The sequence below is a fragment of the Rhea americana genome, unplaced genomic scaffold (genome assembly GCF_003343005.1).
Source record: "Rhea americana isolate MKP2758 unplaced genomic scaffold, rheAme1 scaffold_89, whole genome shotgun sequence".
Taxonomy (NCBI): domain Eukaryota; kingdom Metazoa; phylum Chordata; class Aves; order Rheiformes; family Rheidae; genus Rhea; species Rhea americana.
In genome coordinates, this window is record NW_028187077.1 from 1310423 (window position 1) to 1336723 (window position 26301).

At 37.3% G+C, this 26301-nt stretch overlaps 1 protein-coding gene across 4 annotated transcripts in view; it reads right to left on the reverse strand.

The window, feature by feature from the left end:
• The window catches only part of AFG2A (AAA ATPase AFG2A), a 201908-nt gene that overhangs the window by 168082 nt on the left and 7525 nt on the right, over positions 1 to 26301 (reverse strand). For all 4 annotated transcript variants that reach the window (XM_085323911.1, XM_085323914.1, XM_085323913.1 and 1 more), the window contains 5 exons: positions 25352 to 25481; positions 24632 to 24688; positions 23698 to 23821; positions 21887 to 22142; positions 5462 to 5616 (listed from right to left, as the gene is read on the reverse strand). In XM_085323911.1, the coding sequence (XP_085180037.1) occupies positions 5462 to 5616; positions 21887 to 22142; positions 23698 to 23821; positions 24632 to 24688; positions 25352 to 25481 (722 nt within the window). The remainder of the gene's footprint in view (positions 1 to 5461; positions 5617 to 21886; positions 22143 to 23697; positions 23822 to 24631; positions 24689 to 25351; positions 25482 to 26301) is intronic.

A 26301-nucleotide genomic window follows, 5' to 3' on the forward strand; every position in this document is an offset into this window, starting at 1 on the left:
CAGGAAAAAAAAAAAAAAAAAAAAAAAAAAAAAAAAGCTTCCTGTTCCATGATTCAGGCATGAATCCAAACAAACCAAATCAAAGGAATGGTAGCACATAAATGAAAAGGGCTGAGAGAATGTCTCTAGTTTTGAAATGAAACTGTTTGTCAAAATTCAGCAAAAACAGCTCAGTGAGAAACTTCACAACACTCTGGAAGGGAAGARGGAAACGGGAGGACAAATTCTTACCAGCTAACTTTGAGATGGGTATCTTTGGCTCTCAACATACTCAAAAGAGACAGAGASACACCATCACAGTGCAATTCAGCTAAGATTTGAACACTCTTTTCAAAGTTGGATGGACGGTTTCTCAGTTTCCCCCTCTTTCCTTTAGAGGCAAAGAGATAGATGTCTGTCAGGCATCTCAGTTAAGTGCCTAAAGTTAGAAAGTATTCTTCTGTTCTGCTTTATTTTTCAGAATACTGAAACTCATTTGAAGATTTTTAACTACCATGAATCATACAGAATCCAAGAGCAATAGTATTAAAAGTAAAAATAGCTAATAAAACACTATTTTCACTTGCTGGTCAAGTTCTAAACAAAATACTTGTTTTCTCCTTCTAAGAGTAGGTAGATAAGTGGAAAAATCAGCCCACTAACAGTAAAACACTCAAAAGTAAGAATTTGTTCAGATTTATGTAAGCCGATATGTATTTGGAAGAACTCAGCGGATTGTTTTTGCATGCCTCAGTAACTTCCTGACTGTGATTAACGCAAATCATAGTTCACATATTAAAAAGCTGCACATCCTTACCTGCGTAAGAGCAAAAAGGAAAGGCCTTGCAACAAATGCAATGAAGTGTGATATTCTGTCACTGTGGAAATGGTTTAAAAGATTAGCCTTAGGGCTGAGCTTACAGATACAAAGACAGTGCTCTGCTACAGTATGCAAGACACCAAGATTTCATTACGGCCATAATCTTTAGTTCTCCCCAGGTTAACAGAGCTCAGAATAGGAGGCAGAACAGTAACTCTCCAAAGGCTGTTAAGCAGCAGCAATAAAGAAATAAAGCACACATGCAAAGGATGTCTCATCCAGAACCTTTTGGTTGCAAAGTCACAGATCTGAGTGTTGAATTACAGTGGAGTGAGTGAAGCGGGTAAGCACTTTACAAAAATTACGGAAAGACCCATAAGAGAGGGAGGGACAGCAACTATAGTGCAACTCTCCAAACAACTGTAGTATTAGTCTCCTGATTTACAATGTGCATTTCCTAAATCCCTGCAGCAAAAAAGTAGCCTTCTAGAAAGGCTGTAACACAGCAAAGYTCAAGAAAGGTTCTGTAAAAATGGAATACAAGATACTGGAGGGAACCTAGGAGAAATGTATACTCACACCCCATGCACAAGGCAATGAGAGTGCAAGTGGCCACATAAAGAAATGCAGAAACGTAGAACACAAAAGCACTCCGTGGCACTTCCACCTACAAAAACTTCTCTCCCCTTGCATCAGCCTCACTTTCTGTCTACCCTCCCAAACTTACTTAATTTTGGCTCCTTTCCCCATTAATAACTCTGAATATACTTGGAATACGAAAAGAGCTCAAGACATGCCAAAGACCATTTTTTCATTATCCATACAATGTGGCTGATTGCCATAGGTCTTASAAGCATGGGCAACACAACACATGTTGTGAATCAACTAAAGAGTGCATTAATAAAAACATAACTAGCTTGTCAGAGAGTACTTTTCAGAAGCAGACTGCAAAGCATTCTATAAGAGTTATCAAATATCCTGAGACATCATGAAATAAAGAGACTTGCACAAGACCACCCAACCAACTCACTTCATATAGTTTCTTCTTGTGCTTTAGCTACTGCCATAAGTATAGGCACAACAAAGTAACTTTTTCCAGGTTCTTAATTAAAAAAGACAATAGAATACAACACAGCATTTTAGCCCACTAGCCTCCCAAACTGACAAGCAATTAGCGCTAAAATCTAAGAACTGAAGAAAGATTTGAACACTAAGTTTTCCCTTACAGCCTACTCAAAATTCAGCAAATTTCAGAAAGCAATCTTTGTAATGACTGAACAATTTGGAGTCCACGAAACAACAGATAATCATTTTCCTTCAGTGATAAGAGGCAATACCAGCCTCAAAAAAAATATTAACGACAAAGGTGTCAAGATAATAAGGGAAGGAGCACTTCAAGAAAATTCCTTTACTTGTGGCTTTATTTATAAGTTACTTTGTTTGCACTCTTTTTGTTCAATTTACACGTGGCAACTTTGAAACAGTGAAGTACAAAAAAGGTCACCATCTGAAAAATACAAAGTTAAAAATCAGCTTAATTTGGCCTGTACATTTATGATCAGCTGCATAGCCCACAGGTTGCATCCACACTAAGTGGACTGCCAACTGAATAATGTATCTGCAATAAACAGCAAAAAGATCGTAATATTAATATAGTTCAGACTTCCATCTTCTATTTGGAAAAATTCCTATAGCTGATCATTTATTTCATGCTTAAAGTTATTTTTAGCAAGGGTGTTTTAGATGACAAATAGTGTTACAGTCAGTACACCCCCCCAAAAATTACCTGTCCAGTTGGATAGCTTCTGGTGCAGGGGGAGCAGGCAGGACAAAGCCTATGCTTACAGACAGAAACTATCTGGAGATTAATCAATACAAGATAATTACACAAACTAATGAGCATGCAGACACCTTAGCCAGAAAAAAAAAAAAAAAAAAAAAGTTTCAGGAATCCAGCTTTCCTCAGGCAATCTGTCTGGCTCATGCTATCTTTTATTTTTTTTTCCCCCAACCATAATTTTTGTATTTTAGTATGATTGCAAAAAAATGGTGTGAATAAGGCAGTTTTTGTTGGTGTAAATTACTGCAGAGTACATAAGTAACATATCACAGTACACCATAGCCAACAGCCAACTAATAAGGTATTAAATGGAACAGTGGCCCAAGTCCACGAACTATAAGCACTATAGAAAGAGGGGAAAAGTAGTAAAAAGGAAGAGCTTATAGAAATTGCAATTAATATTAGTACCAGATTTGTGACAAGCGAGTAATTTTAAAGGTTTCCCAACAGGTGCTGGGGGAGCAGACATTTAGAGGTAATGCCATCAAAGTGTTCTAGGAGACACCATCAATGGCACAAGGTGATGGAACAAATTAGTTGCCCAGTGATTGCATTCATCTGGCTTCTTGGATATGAGGGTTGTCCTCAAACCCAGTACTTCAGCACCTAATTAACTGCAAATGTTAGCACAATCAATCAAGCATGCAGTTTTAACCACAGTAGTTAAACTTTAACTAGAGAAGCCAAACTGAATCTGTAAAATTAGATTAAGACATAGTTAAAAATCAGTATTAGAAGCCTGCAACATAATATGTTGCACACCCTTCTCAAAAAAAAGAAAGTATCCAAGGAATTAGAAACTGTATCACATTTTTTGCTACAGTCCATGTTCCAAACAACAAATCAACCATGTAAATTCTCTGGATAACACAGCACTGTGGTCCAGATTCCTTTTGCCTGCTTCCTCAGCGCCACCATCCCAGCTACCCAGCTGCAGCCGCAGTAATACCAAGCTCCTACCATGATCCCATGGACTTGAGCTGACTTAAGGCAGCTCCTCACCTCAAATATAAATGGCAAAGAGTTAATTAGCCTTGGTGGGTTACAATGCTGGAGCCCTTACACTGCTTTGACTTTCACGGACAGCTGTCCCAGGTATTACCAGATATTCAGGTTTCTTCTGAACATGCATAGATGACTTAGTTTTTGGAGGCAGGCAGTTCTGCAGCCAAAATAGCGGTTAAACTGAGCTTTAGTACCTCATAAAAGTGATATGGGAGGGCATGCTTTTTGAATAAATCTGCTGGATCTCATGCTTACATTCCACTTTAAACTCACCACAGGCAACAAGCAGTTGGCCTAAAATTCATCTGATATCTTCACAGAATATGTATCATTTTGTAAAAATGCAGGTCCTGCTAGCGTAAAAGGAATCTGTGCTATGTTCTTGTTACCTTCTCATCAATAAAGGAATGAATTTCAGCAGTATTCCAGTAATGTAGCTGATGTTTAAAAAAATAAAAACAAACAACAGATGAGGATGCCACTGGCAGGAAGGTTTAGTGGCAACACTAGCCTGAACAGTAGGTAGACCTGGATTCAATTCCCTGTCACAAATTTCCTGCAGGATCTTGAGCAAATCAATCATACTTGCCTTTATTACACTGTTTAGCAGCACTCCATCTAATTCCAAACGGGCTGCTACATTTAAAAGGCCCAGTACAGTGATAATGGCATGAGTCCAAGAACCAGTAGCACAGTAAGCAACAAGAGAAGTAGTAATTCTGATTCTCAGCACAACTAATTAGTCTTGGTGGATATTGATGCCACTACACCATTTCCAGGAAAAGCTGTCTGGGCGCCAACCCAGGTATTTCCACCCAGCACTTCACCGCACAGTGTGAACTTCTAACAAGCCAAGTGTGACATCTGAGCTGGCTGTATGCAGCATCCTGTTCACTGGTTTTATTTCTCACTGCTACAGTTTGGGAATAAGGGTTTATAATTGTACAAACTCATTCCCAAATGACTTGTCTTCAYGCAATGAGATGTGAATGCTTTCCTCTAGAGGTTAGGGAGGTTGGGAAGCTGTCACAACTGCTAGCAGAGTGAAGATTTACTAAGATTAAATAGAACATTTTCTTTTTTCAACTTCTCTTAAACCAGATCAGTTCCCCAGTCCAGTTTATGTTGTGCATCCATGAACTACTGTTATATAACTGAGAGGGCTAAGTGGTACTTACCAGTGGAACAGATAAGTGGGGTAAACATGACTGAGGCTGGCACTGCCAAAAGAATTATTTATGTATGACAGTTCCTCATATGATCACTGGTCAGCAGCGATAACCTGCCTATAGTATCTAATTCTGCCCTCAGTTAAAATCATATAATCTTACTGAAGACATCTGGGTCATAGCAGAATGAACTGCATCCTTTACATAAAAATCACACCAATTAGTCTCTTCACAGCCTTGTTTCAACACACTTTCATTAAAAACATTAATATTTGGTTTCTACTTGAATCTATGTCTGCTTGACAAAAAGCTCCAACTTAAACAGCTACTCAAGTTCTGCTTTGAGCAGCCATCTTAAACTTTTTACTCCATTAACCCACTCAACACACACAACTGCAGACCAGGAGATATACTCCTGCATTACCAACTCTTTTTAAAGTATTAAGAATTTAAGTTTTTGTAACTAGSTCTTCAAAATTATAAATAGAGAAGTATGCAAACAAAAAAGATGATGTACAACACTTCTTGGAGGCTTGAGACTCTCACTTTAGAAAAGGAATCTTTTCTTGTGGGGTGCTTCAATGTCCAACTGCAACTCTTAACGTGGCTTTAACAATGTTGCTACTGTATTGCAGAAAAACAACTTACTTTTGGCACATCAACTGCCACCTCCCTCATGGCGCTGGGCCTGACATCATTCATCCCCTGCAGGAAGTCATTGAAAGTAATCATCACTGACCCCGCCACCTCGTTATCTAGCAGGTTAGCTCTTTTTCCCAGTGCTCTCCGCAGTGCATACAAACCTATTAAAACAAAAAACATAAGAATATGTAGATTTCATCCTGTTTCCCCAAAACACCAAGTGTACAACATAAAAACACACTGCAGCACTGGAAATGAAATTATATTCAAAAGAATCTTTCAATGTCAGGCCATAATTACATCRAAGAACGTACAAGATATTTCCGAGGAGAGAGCAAGAAAAAAGGGATTTTATGATCACAGACAGAATATAAACTGAATCAGCTCCAAAATACAGAAACAAACAGCCCTGTATTCCCTGAAATGAGGCTAATAGGAGAAACACAGCAAACATCTATAAAGTGATTTACACATATTTTTAAACCACACGGAAGGAAGAGGGATAACAAATATTTGAAGTAGGTATTAAATTTATTCACGTAAGATATTTGTAACCTTGTCCATTCCTCTGTGATTAGAAYTGTTTTCCAATTTGCTCTTACAATGATGCAACTGCTGTGATCTCGGTGACTTTCACCGGGACATTACTTTGCTATCTAATAAGATGTCAGATACCAATACTTTTCTTGATATGCAACAAACATTCCACGGTTTTTATATTGCTCAGCACTGTCAACAGTTCTTCTTTCCTTTCAGTAATCACACTTTTCAAACATACACAGGCAAATGTTCTGCTTTCTCTTTTGTCTGGCAAAATCACTCRGGTACAATGAGTATAAATTTTAACACTAATTCCCAGCTTCCCCCTATAATTCAATCCTTCAAAAGCTTCGGAAGTCCCACCCACTTGCACATTAATATATCAATACTGTTCTGGCAAGACTAAACTGGCATCTGTAATTTCCCATGCCTTCCACCAAAAAAGGAACTACAGTCCTATTCATTTAAGATGYCCATAAGCATCATGATTTTCCTACTATATCATTATGTCTTTTAAGGCCTAATATAATTTGGATATAATTCTATTTCCAACCTTGATCTATGAACTTAAAGTATGTGATTTTGGATATTAATAAACAATGAATATAATCCTATATACTACATATATCCTATATCCTAATCACACATATGTTCAGATACCTCACACATGCAGATATGAAACCTAATTTGTCATGTTTTACAAAAAAATGAGGCAGTTACCATGACACCAGTTTGTCATGCACGACCATTAAAGGACAAATATTTATTAAATGCTTTCTTTATTTAATCAAACAAAACATCAGCACTACATGAAAGTGCAGTGAAAACAGACATGGTGTTAACTTCCAATGTTTTACTGTCTTTTTCTGCAGAGGCACTTACAGATACAGACATACACAGTTTCTGACAATGACAGGAATTCTGCATTTCCTACAATATATATAATGTGTGAAGAGATACAGTATCTCCCCCGTGAACCAGTACAGCTGGTGTCTCTCCATGAACTGCCAATTAYGACAGAGTCTGAGCACCTGCATTCAATACTCAGGCCCTTAATACAATAATGAAAAAAAGGTTTGTAATTCATGTTTCCCCCTGTGCAGAACATCCAGAACTAATAAGATATATAAATAAAAACATTCCATGAGGCCAAGGAGAAAAATGAAAACCTTGTCACCAGAGGACAAATATAAAACATAACTGACTCATTTTAACATCCCAGACAATTTTCATCATTATTCCTCCCCCCTCCTTCYTTTTCCTTCCTCCAAAACAGTTCGTTTTAAACAAAACTAAAAGCTTAAGCAAGAAGACACTGATTCATTCCCACAGATTTAACATTTACATCCAAGCAAGTAACAAAATTGGCATGTTTTTTCTAGCATCATGGTAGTAAGCACTTATCGGAGTGGGGGACTGGGGGTCGAGTCCTACGTTTCTTTCTGGTAAAGTCAATTCATATGGCATGCTCATTAAAAAAAAAAAAAGAAAGAACAAGAAAAAGAAAAGCAAGAAAGAATCAAAAAGAGAGAAAGAAAGAGAGAGAGGGAGAAAAAAAAAAAAAAAAAAGAAAGAAAGAATAAATAACATGGCTTTAAGCTAGGTCACAGAGAAAGCAAGTAGCTGATAGAGATCTTTGTTCTTAATCTTTATTATATACATATACATATATATATGCCTGTCCCATCAGGTACCAGTTTAGCACAAAGCCTATTTGATATATTCTAATTGTGTCACGGCTATCTTTTCTTTTCATTACATGAGGAATTCTTAAACATTTTTAAAAGACTGAGAGAGAACACCACAGAAAAATGCCAGAGGAAACACTACTTTAAAGGATTGTTAATGCCAGCGCCACTAGGAATATATGAGTGAAATTTCAGTCACTAGTAGTGGGTTTGAAATGTAGCAGCCTTGATCCAAAACAGGAATAAAGAGGTCACAACTTTCCAAACAAAGCCTGAATTCATTTCAGCATGTGCACGCACACACCACTGCACAGGTCAGCATTTAATTGAAACAATGTTTTACATTAAAACAATAATAAAAAACAGATTGATAAAGAAAGCATGATTCTTCCTGTTTCCTTCTGTTATCATAATCATTCTTTCCTGCACTTCAAACTGACCTCTAACCACAGAGAGAGAGAAAAGTCCTGTTAGCAGGAGAAGAATACAGACAGTGGTTTGCCTGAGGGGGAGAAAAAAATCACATTCTTGTCTTGAGACATTGAAAGATATACTTAATACAAAAAAAAATGCAGGGTAAGGTATAAAAAGTGCTTCTAGAAGCAATGCAGAGGCAAGGGAGGTAAACCTTATAGCAAATGTTAACTATATCGCTACATCAGTTATAATGGAGGCAAACCAAAGATTCAAACAGAGTACCTCAGAAAACATCAAGCATCTCAGCTTAGCAGTTAAGTATCTTTAGAATGGGAATATTTGGTTTCCAATATATGTCCTTATTGTAACCTGACTCTGAGCACAGCATATGTTTGCGTTTTGCTTGTTCTTTTTCAGATGCTACAAACTTCCAAAGGAGTAATGAGTATCAATGGCCAATTGGCAGTGACGGAGCAGGCCCAGCAGTGGRCATGTGCAAGTACCTTTCACAGCACTGTATTCCAGTGAGAGTCCTGTAGGGGGGAGGAACACAGATGTAGTCAGCTTGCTATATGGTCAAAGAGGCTACTTGTATAGGTATGCACTGTCTATTGYGAGCAAAGGGATACATGACTGGTCCCTAGGACTACCCTACATATGGTACAAACTTCACTCTGAAGGCAGCGCTTGCAACAGTGAACAACTGGTTCCCAGTGGAGTATAAATGGAAAATCCCACTTGAAAAAAAAAACAAAATTAAAAGAAACAAACATAATAAGTTATGCATGATTACAAACAATGGAAAATAAACAATTTGTTCCAGTCCGGCAACTGTGTGCTCTACCTCACTAACTCATCCTGTCTGTCTAGTACAGAGGAAACTACGCGGACACAGGAAGCCAAACAGCAGAACGCTTTGTCCTGGTACAGATGATCCTTCTCTCATACCATGCTAAGCATGAGGGAGGTAGCATTGTTTCCTCATAAGATTTTCTTGCTCATAGCTTGGCTAAGGGTTGGCACATTAAATCATAATCACAAATGTCTGAGCCTAAAAATAGACTCTACTACACTGCTACATTTGTCTGAGTCTGTGTATAATTATACACTACTGTAAATAATAGAAAGCATCCACTCAAGTCAATGAACATATATATACTTTAGGCTTCATAAACAGAATATACTCAACACATAAGGAAAGCTTATCAACAAAACAAACTAATCTGAACTTAACAAAACAGAACGGTTAGCCATGCTTCTTTCATTGCCCATCAGTCTTACTCTACCAGAATCTATAAATCCGTATATGGCTTTAAAAAATTGTCATTCCTTTGAAAATAATTTACAGAAGGGAATGTTCTTTCCTTCTCTGCTAATCTGGCATTTCCTTCCTAAATTACTATAGCCAAACCAAGAAGACAAAGACCATTTCCCTCTGTGACCGCTCTYATCCAACATGAAGCTCTCCTGCTTGGCTGGCAATGGAACAATTTACAACATACGGGAACAGAGTCTATCAGCTTTCTATAGCCATTAGAAGGGGCATCTTCTTCTGCTTCTAGGTCTGTAGATACCATAAGTCAAAATTTAACAGTTTTATGCATAGAAAAAACATTTTGCATATCTTAAAATCAATTTGCTATCTTCAGAAACCACAAGAGAAGCATATCTGACTTCACAGGCAATAGGTACAAATAGGTTCCAGTGTTTAAGATAAGGAGCTCTTCTGTTTTATGTATGACGATTGATTTTTTTTTTTTTTTTTTAATCAGCATGGCTTCCCATCCTTGTTAACTACAAAAAATTCCAAATTTATGCTAGGGAATATATTATACAACTTCATGCATCATGGCCTTATAAATGCCATGCTTATAAATCACATTACAAATGCCCTGCATACATGATGTACTATTACATCAAGATACTGGACGCTCAAATCCAATTAAAAAAAAAAAATCAGCACAAGCTTTTTTTTTTCCCACTTACATGTGAGGGCACAATAACATAGACAAAGCCCATTTACCTAGCAGATGGAAACCTCGCCATCAGCTAATAAGGAGCACTGTTCCACAGAAAGCTTGTCCTCCCCCCCTCCGACACCCCCWCCAACCTGTTCAGACAATCTTTCAACCCAGGCAGATCCAACAAACCAAGTCTACTACCCATCAYGATGAGAGAGCACTAAACAGTAAAAAGAGCAACCACTATTAGCATCGAGGGAGATCAGGGCTGTGTTTAGGTAAAGGTTCTTTACCTTCCAGGTAAAAGAAGGGAACAGGACCTTGGGGAAGCACTTGAGGCCTGCAGGCCACTAGCAAGTTTTCTTCAGATCTGGGGGCAAGAATGAGAGCTGCCATAGCTGACAAATTCAGACCTGTTCTTCCATTTGCATCCTAACAAGTTGCTGCAATTTGGCAACTTTTTCAATGCAAGTATGGAAACAGACACACCAACAAATTTACCAAGGAGTGAAAAAATATCCTTGGACAAAACTGCTATAAATGTATTTTTAAATATATTTCTTTTTAGTTTAATCTCTATACAACGTGTCTGCCCACTGAGAAAATATTTAAAAGCATAAATTCTTACTTCTGCTTTTAAGCTCTACAATCCGTCTTTTAGCTGCCAGAGCTATATAGGAAAATCCATGAAGGACTCTTAAATACCGTTTGCACAGGAAAGATRATGCCCTTAAATCCCTTGTAACCATAACAATGCAAATTCACTCAGGGACTCAAGCACTAGTCTACTGCAGGGATTATGTGCACGATTTATAGTCCTTCATGAGGAGCTCTGGCGTTTGCTGAAACATGTCTATGGAACTGACTAAAAGTTGCTGAGAGGTACAGTAGGGGAGGGAAAGGCAGGAAGGAGGAACCACATTTTCAAAATTTCTGTCATACAGGAAACAGTTTATTCACAGATCAGACTATACACACATCATTTATCCCAAGACAGTGACAACGAAGGGAAATAAAGAACATCAGACTACGGGTATTTCTAGTCCATTCACATCTGTAAAGGCATCTAAACTAAGGTTGGTCATACATGTATAAGAAGAAAAACAAGGACTGGCAGGCTACCAATATAGCAAAGGTGAAAAATAATTTAGCCACAGCTAATGGCTGCATACTAGTCTAATTGTACCATTGTCCAGTCATTATAAAGCTAAAAGTTAAAGCCATATATAGCTTTGCTACAATATATATATAGCATATATATTGCAATATAAAGCAAAAGTTAAAGAAAATGTTTGAAAACTTTGCCTAAAAATGCAGAACTGTGCCCCAATTCATTCTACATATATATACCTACTGTTAGCTCATTTTACTCCTGCAGAACTAACATGGACATACAAATAAAATAAAAAAATTAAGTTACACTTTACTCCAGAATCTTTTATCAAGAACCAAGACTGCTTCCAGATCCTAATTTTGCCATTATATATTTCCAAAAAACATTTTTATCTGGAGCCCGAGAGAGTCAGAAAACATAGAACTTTTCTCCTGTAGGACCATTTTTACACAGATATCTTTTTAAGAGTATAGCTGTCCTTTAAACTCAGGATGTTTCTTCTTCTGAAGCCATGAAAAACATTGTTCTTTTCTGAGATACAAGAACTTGCAGTTGTGTAACCTGAAAACGAGCACCCAGTCTCCACCGACCAGCAGGGCTCYTTCTACAGCCAGCACAGCCAGATGGAGCGAGATGAACCACTCTGTAAAGGAGCCTATCTCTCCCTGTGTACCAGGAGGGGAACCCGGAGGATTCGCCTTGAGGGAATGTCTAATTTTCAGGGAACTGAAGTGAGAAATAATTTTACTCCATGAATAAAGTCTGATGTCTTCAAGTCAATGAAACAACTCCTGCTGTTTTTTGTATGCCCAGGATTACACCYCAAATCTACGTAGAAAAAAAAATCTATTACTGTTGCTGTGCAAGTTACATTTGAAACCAGACTCAGTGTAAGAGTTGAAAGGAAAAAAACGCTAACTACTTCATAAAGATTTGTATTTGAGCGCTGGATGTTCCCATATCATAGTCACTTAAAGAATATAAGAGCAAACCAACTGATCAGACAAAATTTGAACAGAACAAAGCAGAGAAATGCTAGCCAAAATTCAAAAGATATTTGAATCTAGAAGCATAGGTGTTTGTGTCAAATGAAATGCCACTTGAGTTAGACAAAATACCATAAATAATAGACATATCATGAAAAAAGAGAACAGAGAATAACATGAACATGATTACCTTTCAAAAAAAAAGAAGAATTACTAAAGGCTTGAGAAACTAACAGACATTTCAAATAATCTATTTCTCAAAAAGTATGCTTATATCTTGGAGGGAAAAAAATAGTTTTACTCCAAACACTTAACTCCAGTTCACAGCTGGAGCCTGCTCAGGAACCTGGAAATAGAATAACATTTTCATCATGAAGAATCAAGTCTGAATCACCTGTAATAACTGAATGTCAGGTGACTGGAAGGCTATAGTGAATGTGAATTGTCACTTGGATCAAAACACCATTCGTGTGCTGGTCAGCAGCAACAGTGAGTATGGCTATCTTATATAAGCTGACAGGAGGTGGAAATATTTGCAAAAACACAATGGGAGAGGAAAAATGAGTGTGCAATCTGCAGAATACTTTTCAGATAGCTAAATGCCAGTTGAGTGACTCAGTATGAAGTATGTTATATCATCAATTTGCTAAACCCTTCCCAAAGGAAATTAAGTGTCCGGAAGAAGTCTGTGGTTCTTACGTGTGCAGAAACCTTTCAAGTCAACATGGGGCAAGGAGCGTAGATTATTGTAGGAAATAAAGCTATATGAGGATTTAAAAGATAGTGGACTAAGAGCATCTTCAGAAGTTAGTATAGTTTGGGTTAAACCTTTTTTGTCCATTCAAAGCTGCTATGTTGAACAGCTGAGGGTTTCTTCTGTTTCTACAGAAATAACTTCATTCGGCACACAGCTCTTGTTCAACTCTGCACACAGAGAATCTGAAGCCCAAGAGTGAAGCAAAACCTGATAAGCAAAACAGACATGTGAAGGCAACTTAGAGCTGCTACTGRCACCGTTTTGATTCCTAAGTTTGGAAAATAAATAGGGAAAATGTAGGACTGTCTTTGCTCTTGACAACAACACAGCCTAAGACAACATTTTCCCTAAATTTATTCTGTTCTAAAGGAAAATGACATATCGCTAAGTGTTCAGGATCTGCCAGCTGAGGAGTGCTGTCTGACTGCCCTATCACAGCACACCAGTCTGCACAGGTAGGGCTGCACCAGTGCTGGCTACTCTGGTCTACTGTACCTCCTGTCCCTCAAACCAGCTGCCTTCTTTTGGGGCTGCTCTCTACACCACTCAAACACAGAAGTCTCTAAATGCATTGCCACGTATGGATAATAGCATTATCACCCAAACTGCATGAATACAATGCCTATGTGCCACAAAGGTTTTATGTTTCCTGCTTGTCTTAGCCCTGAATTTGGAAGAGGAGGACGAGATTCCCTGGAGTGAGAAGCTGCATGCAGGATGAGGGGCAAAGTTGGACATATTTCAAAGCACATCAGCTACTGTCCCCTCCAGCCAGCCCAGACCGTTTGGGAAGAACAATACACTTACTATTGCATTAATGCTTCAAAAACAGAAGGATACAGTGGAAAACAGCCACAGGATAAAACACACACACACACAAAAAAAAAACAATTTTCCACTGTTCTAAGCCATGGGTTTACTATCTCGCTTACACCTACAGCAATCAGATTCAAAATTCACTGAAGCCARTGAACCAAAAGGCCCTTACCAAGTCCGGTCACCAGGGGAAGAGCACAAGCTGACAGTCCTGCTGACATTCTGGGCCYGCCTAGGATGAAGCAGCAGTTCTCTCTTGACCCCTCCTTCCCTAACACTGCCAATGCATACTCTATGAAATTAGACAGACCGCAAAAATCAACCTGCATGCATATTCCCCTGTATTTAAAATGATGTAAATAATGTTTGCTTACTCCAAGGGAGTCTCTGATGCTTAATTTAAAATACTAGCAACAGTTACTGATCAGCTCTTCTGAATACATTCTTTATTTTCTGCTTGTATGAGTATCAGCAGACACAATGGGACATGCATTAGACAGATTATTCAGTACTCAACCCACAACTGTGTATGATGTTGGCAATCTCATTATGCTGGTTTCAAAGAAAAAGACACTTAGAAAAAAAAGAAATCCAATTTCAGATTTTAAAAAAAGTAAAATCAGTTATGATGAAAAAACAAAGTTCACATGCCCTGATTACAGTTAAGTGCAGTGCTCTTCATGCAAAAACAAATTATCAAGTTCCATTACAAAAAAAAGTCTAAGATTTTATATAAGGAAAAAATAACTACAGACAAATATAACCAGCACCAGTGACTCTTCAGAAAGGCACAGAAAGTACAGAAGATTTCTTATCTTTGGGTACAAAGCCAACACTAAGGAAACATCTGTACACTGGGCATATGCAAAGACACAGGAAAGCAAAAAAAAGTAGAGTTCAGAAACTTTACAATCTTATCAGAATAGCACTGAACCAAAGTAACAGGGTTAAAATTTTACCCTATGCAGCTAAAATAATAAGCTTCTTCATGGAATCTTGAGAAAACATTTTAAATGGTTTCAACTAGTGAGATAGTAATTTTTAAACTAATTTCACCCCTCTCTCTGCTCCACAAGATGTTGGGGGGAGGGGGAATCTAACAAAAAGTGCAAGTGATCCCATGAACAAGGTCAACACATTCCATCCAGTCTTAGCCATGTTCCCTCAAGCCACACAGCAGTATCTAGATGTAACCACTTCTGCATAAAAGCTATCTTTCTGAAATAGTGCTTTAAGAAACAATCCAAAAACATATATATGTTACAGTCTGAGTCCAAAAAAGCCACATTGCTTTGTATATGTGCATGCAAGCAAGGACACATTTGTTCATAACCTGTTAAGACAGCAAAGTAGGTCAATTGCTTCAGCTAAAAAACAACACCTACAGTAAGGACTCAACTTTAAAAATACAGAACACAGCAGTAACTTAAAATCAGCAAACTCTGAAGACGGGAATTGGATTTTCTTGGTATTGTTACACAGTAAATTAATAGTGTATGGAACACTGTGTAAGAAAAGGTTGTAAGAACCACTTTTAAACAGATTATCATTGACAATTTACCCTAAAGAGACCTATGCAAGAGTCAGAAATATGCAGACAGACACAACTTACTGAGAAAAAATCTGGAACTCAAACATTCCTACAAAAAAATTAATTCACARTTTTACTTCTATACGACATCTGGAGCTATCAGTGTATTTCAAAGTCCAGTGTTCTACCATTTTTGCAAAATTCTGTCTTTCAGTTTCATAAGGATACATTTTTTGATACTGACCATCTGATTCTACATATTATTAATATTCCCCACAAAACATGTGTTTTCTACATCACCTATTAACAAAAAGGCAAGAGACCCATAGGAATCATTATTCAGTTATAGAATGCAATAATAAGTCCTTCGCTACTACTTTATTTCAATCTTTTTTCATGCTACAAAATAAATACATAAAGTAAACACAGTATTTTCAACCACTTCCTATAAAGAAATGAAATAAAATCTAAAGCATGTCAGGCAAGGCTTTACCTTTAATATCCGTCATTCCAATCAGCTAATTTGAAAACAAACTAAAAAAAAAAAATACTCTGCAAAAGAAGCAATCCCATTGCCTTGGCCATCAACTGCCTTTATCAAAATCTATACATTCAACTGTATCTCAACATACATTCCTACATTTAAGAATATACTGCAAGGAAAAACATTTACATTTACAGTACACCTACAAGCAGAACTCTGGCCCAAATAGTTTTGGGAAAGGTTCAAACTTTGTTCTGAAATTCATGGATTAAAGAAAGGATATTCTTGATGCCCTAATAACAGGCTGCTTCACCAAGACCATCAACAAGCTGGAACTAAGAGCTCAGATCTGACACATCAGGCTGCAAAGCTGCATTTTGAATGCAATGCCTATGTAACTGAAAGACCAGTAAGAGGCTGGTCCTGAGGATGCACAGCAACTCATTGTTAACTACAGTAGCCCAAATGGCTTTCATTTCCCACTGATGGCCATTTTACCAAAACTGCAGAAGCCATGTAAAAAAAAACTCCCATGGATCTAAGAAAAAGACATTCCTGGATTTCAGGGGTATTTATTTCCCCATCAATTACTGGGAAAATAAAAAACCTAGGAACCCTTAGTTTTGTTCCCCCCCCCCCCTTCTTCTAATGCAGGAGGGCTTAAGTGTAACAAAAATATCCCTGATTTTCAGTGTGGAGTCCAGAAATTCTTTTTGGGGTTATAAAAGATACTGTAATATGTTTCCCAGCTTCATTAAAAACTAAATGAAGTATCCTACCAAATAACTTCTATGCTTACAGATTTAATACCTACATACAATCAATACTCAGAGCTATACATTAAACAGCATAAAGACTCTTCATCCTAGTTGTATCGCTTATCAAGGTGTAAGGGCAATAAAAAGGCCAAACGAATATCATAGACAACAAGATTTTAAACAAGAGGACTCTTAAAATTATGAAGATAAGAAAAAAGGACATTATCATATGTCAGTGCAAGGAGCACAGCTTCACTGATTCAATAGAATAATGTTGATTTATAACAGGTCAAAAATAGAACTCAATTTCTTATTTCCATAAYGTTTTAGACAACAGCCAGCTCAAGTCAGTGAACCAATAAAATCCTGAAGGCTAAGCAAGGAGGTACCTCTGACTGTATTACAGYTAGGGAATTTATAGAACTTCAGTGCAAAACAAAAGGATTAGTGCTTCTTTCGCAGAAGTCTCAAAGTTACAAKGGTTGTAATGCAGCATCCTTACTGGAACCAATTAGATGTTATTGCAAGAGAAACCACTATTTAAACAAAGACATTTGTTCTTCCTTTCCTCATGATGCTATCTTATCACAGTCCAAGTGTTTTATATCAGCACACTGAAATTATGTGTAATGAACAAGGATGTTCAAGATAAATTCTAAGAGTTACAAAGCAAATACTTCCTTTCTCTGTAAACAATATGACTGAACCCACTTCTTGAAGAAATCAAGCTATATTTATATTCACCCTTTTGAAATGCTACAGGCAGCCATAGAAGGATAAGTTTATAATAAATTGCTATATTTGGAAACCTTTGTTGCTAAGCATCTTCTAACATTCAGTACAGTTTATACCATTCATGTCCCTGCTACATAATTAACATTTCATATGTTTTTCCAAAAAAGTGCAGAGCTTATCTTTGTTGTTAAATTAAAGCCATTATAATTTTTTAGGGAATTAATGGGGGGGCCAATTAATTGGAGCAGAAGCAGCAAGATCCTGGGGAACAGAAATACTGCCATTGTATGAAARGATATGGCACAGTTTATCTTCTAAACAGCATGCCTTTCGAGATAAAGCAATCCAGAATTCAGTCGTTCATGCTAAAAGGTATCTGCTCAACTGTTCAGGACATGGGTAACCCTCCTCCAATCTTAATAATATGATTTTCTTAGCTGCAAACATAATTAAGGCCTTTTCTTGTCCAGAATTTTGTGCATATGAACCCTTAATGGGGCATTAAGTCCATAACAAGTTCACTGTAAGTTGATATTCACAGCATATGGTCCAGTGTTCAAAAAGTGTCTGCAGGTTTTCTGTATCATGCTGTTAACTGGTATGAAAGATTATAAGAGGATGCAACATGCAAAAATTATGGAAATCACAAGCATATATTGCTAAGTAGTAGAGAAACATAGCAAATCAAGAAATCTTAATTTCTCCTGTACAATCATTATAGATAATGTAACTGTAAACAGAATTAGGTATATTATTTCTGAAAAGCAGTGCACCTATGCCAGTGAGACCTGCTAGGTTTGAAATACCAGTTTAATTTTAATTCTGCCAGATTGATCACAAGCTGTCTCTTAGTTATTTATAAAACAGCCAAATGGTATCTTGCCTGACATGCAAGACAGGGATACAAGTACTTTGCCCAACAATTAAGGCTGGGAAATACACACAGAGCTGTTGCCAATCACCCTGTTGTCAGCTCTTACGCCAATACTGTAAAATTCATGATACCTGGCATTTTTCTTACAAACATAGTCCTCTTATTTTGCAATTTCATCTTTTAAAAAGCTAAGACTATCCTCAGTAGAGGAAGAGGGACTGAAATAAAGATCCACCAGCATTTTAAAAACACAGAAGGTCAAATAAAAGCACCTCTGACTTATGATTGTATCTATCTATATACGACTACACAGGTGTTGTGGTTGTAACATCCTGCTTGGAAAAGCCCAGAGCACACTCCACACATTCTCCAGGCCTCTCAACCACCATACCTTTTCCTTGCCCATTCCAGTACACACAGCACTGCAGTTCTGTACATACCGTATACAAGGGAACCTAAAAACATTTAGTGCTGATTGAACATTAGTCTCCTAAAATCTTTGAATGACTTCCATGAAAACACACTGAGCTGCTGAATAGGATAGAAAACTTGCCTGCCTGACCCCAGAAGCATCACTAAGCAGTGCTTGCTCAAATAAGTTAGTTCTGCCAAGAAAACAGTTGGAAATGTTAACTCTAYGATAGCTACGTAGTTTTCATTAACCAAGGTTCTTCAGAATTATCTAGAGGATAAGCATAAAAGTTTTTAGAATCAAGTATCTCAGGGAACTTAACTGCAGATGACCACATGAAAGTTTGCCAATTATAGCCCTACAATTATCATATCATATACTGTGTTACACTAATTGTATACAGCCACAGTCTTCCTTGGTTTATACATGCAGTATAGACATAATATTACACATGCATATGAAAAATGGAGTGGAAATAAAACTATAATGAAGGAAGAATCCTTTAGAAATGACCTAAAYCTGTTATTAAGCATACAAACATATTTAGCCTGTAAACGCGTTCAGGTTTTCCAGCCATAAGTGAAGTATCTAAAGGTACATACAAGGCAACCAGGACTTAAGAGTCTCCCAAAGACTACTGCTGCAACACAACTGACAAGCAACAATTATTTTATGCTAAAAACTGAATAGGTACTTCTGGGTTCAGAATTTGCGCTTTTAAATTAATTTCCATGTTTTACCTATACTTAAACACACATCATCTTGATTTTATCATGTAAGAAACTGGCAGTTAACCTTAAAATTTGTGAAAGAACTTTGAATTAAGAATTTTCTAATTACCAAGCATTTTGGTTATTTACAAATGGACACCAGCAATCTTAACCACATGTTTGTATTGTGTTTTATGTTGTAATGTATATGAAATGTACATATGTTCAATTCTGAGCATTGCATTACCAAAAGGTTATTGACAAACTGGAGGGAGTTCGGAGAAAATCTACAGAAGTTCTCAGAAGGCAGGAAGGACTTATTTATAAGGAAAGATTAGAAGAGCTAAATATTTATAGCTTGGCTAAGTAATGAATGAGGAGGTAGGGGACGTGAGAACAGCCTACAGATATCTGAACGGTGTAAACAGTAAGGAGGGAGAGTGAATGTGTTACACAAGGATGTAAATAGAAGTAGTAGCATAAAACTAAACAAGGAAAATTTAGGCTCAGTATCAGAGAGCATTCCTGGATACCAAGCCATCTTGGCCCATGGAACAATTTCTTCAGGGAAGCAACAGAAACCCATTGCTTAGGACACCAAATCAGAGACAAAACACTCAAAAGCTTGCCATATAGAATAACCTTGCCCCACTGGGGAGAAATATTACCTCACAAAAGCTATTTTTTTCTAATTTTAACCCCAATTAAAATGGGAATATTTTACATGATGTTGAAAATTTAATTTAAAAAACAGATTTCAAGAATTTGATCACAAAAAAGAATGTTACTGACAGATGCTCCTGGAACATGAGCAGTTTAAATTTGGTTTATGTAATACTTCAACCAAATCATGCTTTTCACAGTTTTTTGAAAAGGGAAAATACATCTAGGCTGCAAAGAGTTAAAGGAGTAGACCTATATTTTCTCCAGCAGAGGTCACTCCAAGTTAATAAATGACATGGAAATTTAACAGTATGAATTCAATGAAAGAAGATTAATAGAAAGGAGACCTCTCAGTTCTCTCACTCTCTCAAAGAGCACTGTGTTAGGATGCAAAGCTCCCAGATAACAGTGTGTCCTGCAGGTGGATACTGATAGGTGCCTGGTAGAAATTTTGGACTTGCATAATGCTGAGTAAAGGCATAATGTTCAATGCATACAACATTCAGAATTTATCTTCTCGAAGGTCCTCATAAAGTGGGTAAATGTATCAGCTATCTACAGCTGGATAATGAAGTGACCACAGTTACAGAATCAATGAGGACTTCTAATCACAAAATTTTTCACTGAAATGAATTTTTTTTATTACAAGTATTAAGTACTTACTATGTAAAGCCCATGACACAGGAGGGCTGACAGACTTCCGAAAAAACGGAGGAAAAATAAAAAGGGAGTCTGATTTTTGATGCTCTTTGTATATATTTCTTTCAAAAAGAAAMTAACTTAAACTTAGCTAACTTAAAACAGAACTTAAAATATTACTGTAGCCCGAAGAACATTACAAAAAGAATACTCACTTGTATTTTTTTWCCTCTTTATCCATACAAAAGCCCACAGATTCATGTTAGAACTATCCCTTAAAAATTCTGGAAACTAGCAAGTAAAAACCTTCCTGTTCCAGGTGCCATCACCCCTAATAAAACTTCTATCATCTTAATAGTTAATTCTGATGCAAGAATTAACTGTGCACTGTGCCATTGCCAGAGGAAGCTGTCCCAATGCCAAAGGAAATAAAAGTAAGCAACACATACAGCAAACATATTTGCCAATTACAACGGAGAAAATATGCGTAAGCAGAACTGAAGAGACATATTTTGACTAGACTGTTTTAAAAGGCTGCTCATGGGTAGATTTAAGATCCAACACTGAAACTGCATAGACCCATTATAGCAAAATGTAAAAACGGATAGAGCTTATTTTTAACATTTCATCCAACAAAAGCAGACGTGAACTTGTGTTTAAGTATTCCCTGGAACATACTGAACCCTCGCTGCATGAGCTGTGGTTAATTCTTCTGGGCTACATYTGTGCGGAGGCTAAGGGATGCCTTTCAGCCCCAGCTAAGCGCATGCACTCCAGTTGCATCCAAGCTCCACTGCAGAACCAGACCTGGGTGCATGCAATTCCCTGTCACAAACTCCTGATCTGCAGGCAAACGAAACGCAGGTACAAAAAGTGGGAGAGAGAGAACACAAATGCTAGTCAGGCCCACAGTCTGAACATCCYGGGAATCAGGATCTGCAGGACAAGCTGTCCAGCCCTAGCAACTCAAGACTTTGTGGAGAAGGGGTAGGCTCTAGAGCCCAGAGCAGAACTCCAAGCGATGTATCAGTTAGCTCACTCAACTATTGGTAAACTGAGGGACAGCTAACTGTCTAGTATGCTACAGATGGCACAGGGGATTCCCCAGTGTTATTAATCTCAACATCAATACATTAATGCTCACAAACAAGCTTTTCTAGTTTACAAAGAAGCAGACAGATCAGTATTCCTCACATTCCACATTTTGTTATGTTCTGTTTGATACAATGATACAATTCATCCATTCAAAAGCCACTAGTATAAACTGTGGACTATTTTCTTTTTTTTAACTAAATGAAGAGACTAACAGTAAAGTCAGATCCTAAGTAAGATACACAGATCCTTACCTGCTTCCTTGCACACAGCTGCTAGGTCTGCACCCACATATCCATGTGCACTATCAGCCAGTTGCACCAACTCTGCTGCTGTGAGCGAATGAGGAACTTTCTTAAGAAGCTTCTGGAGTATGTCCAGCCGGTCCTGTGCATTGGGAATCCCAATTTCTATTTCTTTATCAAAACGCCCAGGTCTGCGCAGAGCTGCATCCAGTGCATGAGGACGATTAGTGGCCCCAAGTACCAAAAGCTGCCCTTCACTGCCCTCCTGAACAAATCAAACAATAGAAAATACAAATTTAAAAAGAGGATTAAATCTCACATAGTTTATAAACATATTTCCTGCTCACTTTTCACTGCTACTACACACACTAAATCCTGATGCTAGCTCTAAAGGAACTCAGACAACTTTTCACAATAGTATATCCTTTAAGTGATGCCAGCCAAGCTAATCATCCGTGCAACTCAGCAGTATGACAGGCTACATGTACATATGGATAATACAAGAGAAACTTTACTCCAAGATCCTCCTTATCCCACTGTCTCCTGCTCTAATCCCCAAAACCTGCTCTCTTCCCTTTCAGTACCTTTCAGGCACAGGTCTGCCTTCACTTTTGTGTGGGTTACCTGAGGATATCAGTACACAGCTCTACCCACAAAGGAAGAATTCTAACTAAAACCAACAGGAACAACCAGGAAACCAGACGGCTTCTCTTACAAGGGACTGCTCAAGGAACTAAGGCTTTGGTCTGGCAAAACACAGCGTAAGAGGAGCTATGACTTGTCTCAGTAACTGAAACTTCCCTGTACCAGGAAGATAAGCACAGAGGAAAGAAAAATAAGTGTAAGCTGAAAAACAGTGTTGGCATAAGAACAAAAGGCAGCAAAAGACCTTGAATAAATAAATTTTATTCAATAAAAAAGATAATGYATCAAACCAGCAGAGGCAGGAGGTAACAGAAGAGCTGTTCAAAAGGAAGAGCAAAGTCAAAAATCCTAATCAATGTCCTCAAGCTCTGCTTTTTCACTTTTAAAGTGATACAATATCAGCGGGGAGGTCTCCTGCAGTGCTGTTCTCTTTTTGCCAATGAAGAACTTTCCCTAGAAAGAATGTCCATCAGTCTTTGCCAACAGAAAATATGCTCTGCCTGTGACCAGTTACAGATTGGTCAATTCAAACTATTATATAGCAAAGTAAGGAGAAACTTGCAGACTAAATAAAAAAAGACATTGATTTTCATATTGTGAACAGAATTCTTCATCTACTGTCCTGCTAATAATCAGAAAACAACAGATYGGAGATTAGTAAACTTTAGAGGCTTAATTCATAATATACTGAAGTGATTTAAAAAAGCCTTCTGAAGAAACAGAAAATGTAAATTTTAGTACARGAATTTTGAAATAGCTGTTGTTTCCTTTACTAATGCAGGTTAACTATCATCATAAGTGTTTTGACTCAATTTCAGAGCAATAACAATATCCAGCTTAGCTCAATGATAGGGTATCACTAAAATCTCAGTTTTATCTACAAAACCACAAAAGTGGGAGAAGACAAAAGAAAGACAGCGAATGGAGGCAAACTTGCTTTCTTTTGTAGTCTGAAAGCTCTTCCAAACATCTTAGCCTTAATCTCACAGTTATTGACAGACATTTCTCTCCTATTTCCTTTCCTAGTATCCAATAAAGCATACAYAACTATATAAAGTTTCACCTAAGGCCGCTTCTTTTTCCAAGTGACGCTCCTAAAATTGGTTGTACTATATAAGCAAATACATAGTGCTCAGCTTGTCCCTGTACACATTGTCTCAATACAGTCTACTTACAGAGCCAATGCCATCCATTAATGTCAGCAACGAAGCTACAACTCTCTTTTCAACTTCATTCTGAGCCCCTTCTCTCTTTGGACAGAGTGCATCCAACTCATCTATAAATATAATGGAAGGGCGACTGATTAAAAAAAAAAGAGGGAGAGAGACAATGAATAAGTGTTAAGGTGCTGAGGAGGATTTAAAATATTAAGGCAAAATTTGCAAAGCTGTTTATGGAAAATACCCAGTTCCTGCTAAAATTAACAAGCATCCCACTCCATTAGGAAATTTAAAGTTAAACCTTGAATACGACATTACTCAAAAAGATAATGAAAATTATTATTATTTTACTTAGACAACTAACGCCTTTAAGATGACCTCCAAAGCTATTTTTCTATGACTCTCTCTCAAAGACTAGACACTAAATAYTCAGATTTCACGGCTAAAAAGACTGTTTTATTTGCCATCTTCGCAGACACAGAAACTAGTCTTTTGCTAATGTACTACGAATATCAGCACCTGGAAGTCTACATTCAGTACCAACACTTGCTTACTTAGAGCTAGCTTCCAAATCTGAGTACAGTACTACACTGCTCTCCAAAAGTAAAACTAGACAGAAAAATTCAGATCCAGGTGAAACTCTGGCTAGTGCTTCCATCTGTTGAAATAAGTATGCAATACACAAACAATACAGACCTAGTGATTTGGCACCATCTGTAACAGTTCCTTAAATAGGATAATGTTCAGAAGCATTTAATAGGCATACTAGAATTTCACTGCTTTCCTTTCAGCTAAGCTGTATATAAACGTATACTTCCTTTTAAAAACCTCTGCAGAAGAATATTACAATTCAAAGATTTTTGCAATGTTTTTTTCTTTTAAAAATATTAACACTGGAACCAATACTGCAAATAAGCAAGCATAAATATAATTATCTAAAAGAATATACCGCAAAGACGCTTCAGCAAATATCTGACGTAATCTTGATTCAGATTCTCCATAAAACCTGTAAGAATTAGAATATTTTAATAAGAAACATGTTTTGCATTTTCCAGGCAATTTGGAAAACTACTACTCTTGTGTCCCGGAAAGCCGCAGCCCTCCCTTTCAAAGTTTCCAGTGAAGTTAGGAAGTATAGGAATATCTAAAACAATCTTTATTTCCATAAGAACAAGAAATTAAGGTAAAATGATGTAAAAGCAAAGAAATAACCATTTTGCAGCCAGCAAAAAATTACAGAGAAAAGTTTCTCTCTTCTGTGTYAGAAGCATTCTCTTTTTATATAACAAAGACAAATGGGTTGCCTGAAGAAATTAACCCATAGAGTCTCATCTTTTAATTTCAGTATGTTTAAACAAACAAGTTACTCCTCTTGCGGCAGAAGTAACTAACATTCAGTTACAGRTGCAGTTTAAGTCTTTTTCTTTTTTCTTAATTTAGTCCATGCCTTGCACAAATTTCTAAGCCAAACCAAATTAACCACTTTTTTTACAACAAGAAACATAACCCCTACTGAGGGAACTCCTTTCCATCTATTTTTTACTGTTGTACAGATAGCCCACGCCCAGTTCTACACAGAGGAATACTGGATCTCCAATGGGTAGATGCCAGTACAGGTTTCAAGCAAATATATTTATAGTATTAATAAAAATAAATTGGGTGGACTTACTTGCTTATTATTTCAGGACCATTAATAACAGTAACATGAGCGCCAACCTCATTTGCAATGGCTTTGGCAATCATAGTCTTCCCGGTACCGGGAGGGCCATATAATAGCACTCCTCTAGGAGGAGGGATTCCTTTAGACAAGCACATGCACACAAACAGAGAAGAAAGAGTTATTTGTGCTAAATGCCTGAGTGAACAAGCTGCACTTGCACATTTCACTGCCCCRCAGTTATTTTTTTATTATAACTTGATCTCAGCATTAACTTCTTTAACCAACATGTCACTTTGATAAAATGGTACGCTTTCAAAGGGAAGAGCTCTCTGCAGGAAACATCTGTGACACTGTTACATGGGGCACACATCTACCTTATTGTCTTCTATAGTCCAACAGGTTCTGTCCCAAAGGCAATCATCTAAATTACTGTACTTTTCAGTAGCTTAACATTATCATTTTCCATTTTTTCTTCAAAAAATTATCGGACTGAGTACCCAGTAGTTATGAATGTACTTTATTATTCAAGACTCTTACAGCATCATCGTTGCAAATTTCTGATGTCAGAAAACCTTTTCCCTTCAGCAGKCCAAAAAATTTTGAATACACTGTGAGGCTTAATTCAAATATCTAGAATTAATTGCATCTTAAAGAATTCTTATAAGAACATGAAAAAATACATATCCATACCAAAAGAAAAAAAAGTGAATTTGCACAGACTACAAGGGACAATGGAAGAACAAGGTACTCCTGTGTGCAGTTAAAACTGGACAGAAGTTATCAAACACTGGAGTAAAGTAAGGTTATGATCCCAGGTAATGTGCAGAAAAATATTTCAGACTACAGGGCCAAATTAAATGGGTACGAAGCCAAAAACAGTAAATGAAAAGCTAAAAGGCAAGAAGAGGTGACTTATGCTGTTAACAATGGAAAAAGCTCTGGCACAAAAAGCATTGCTG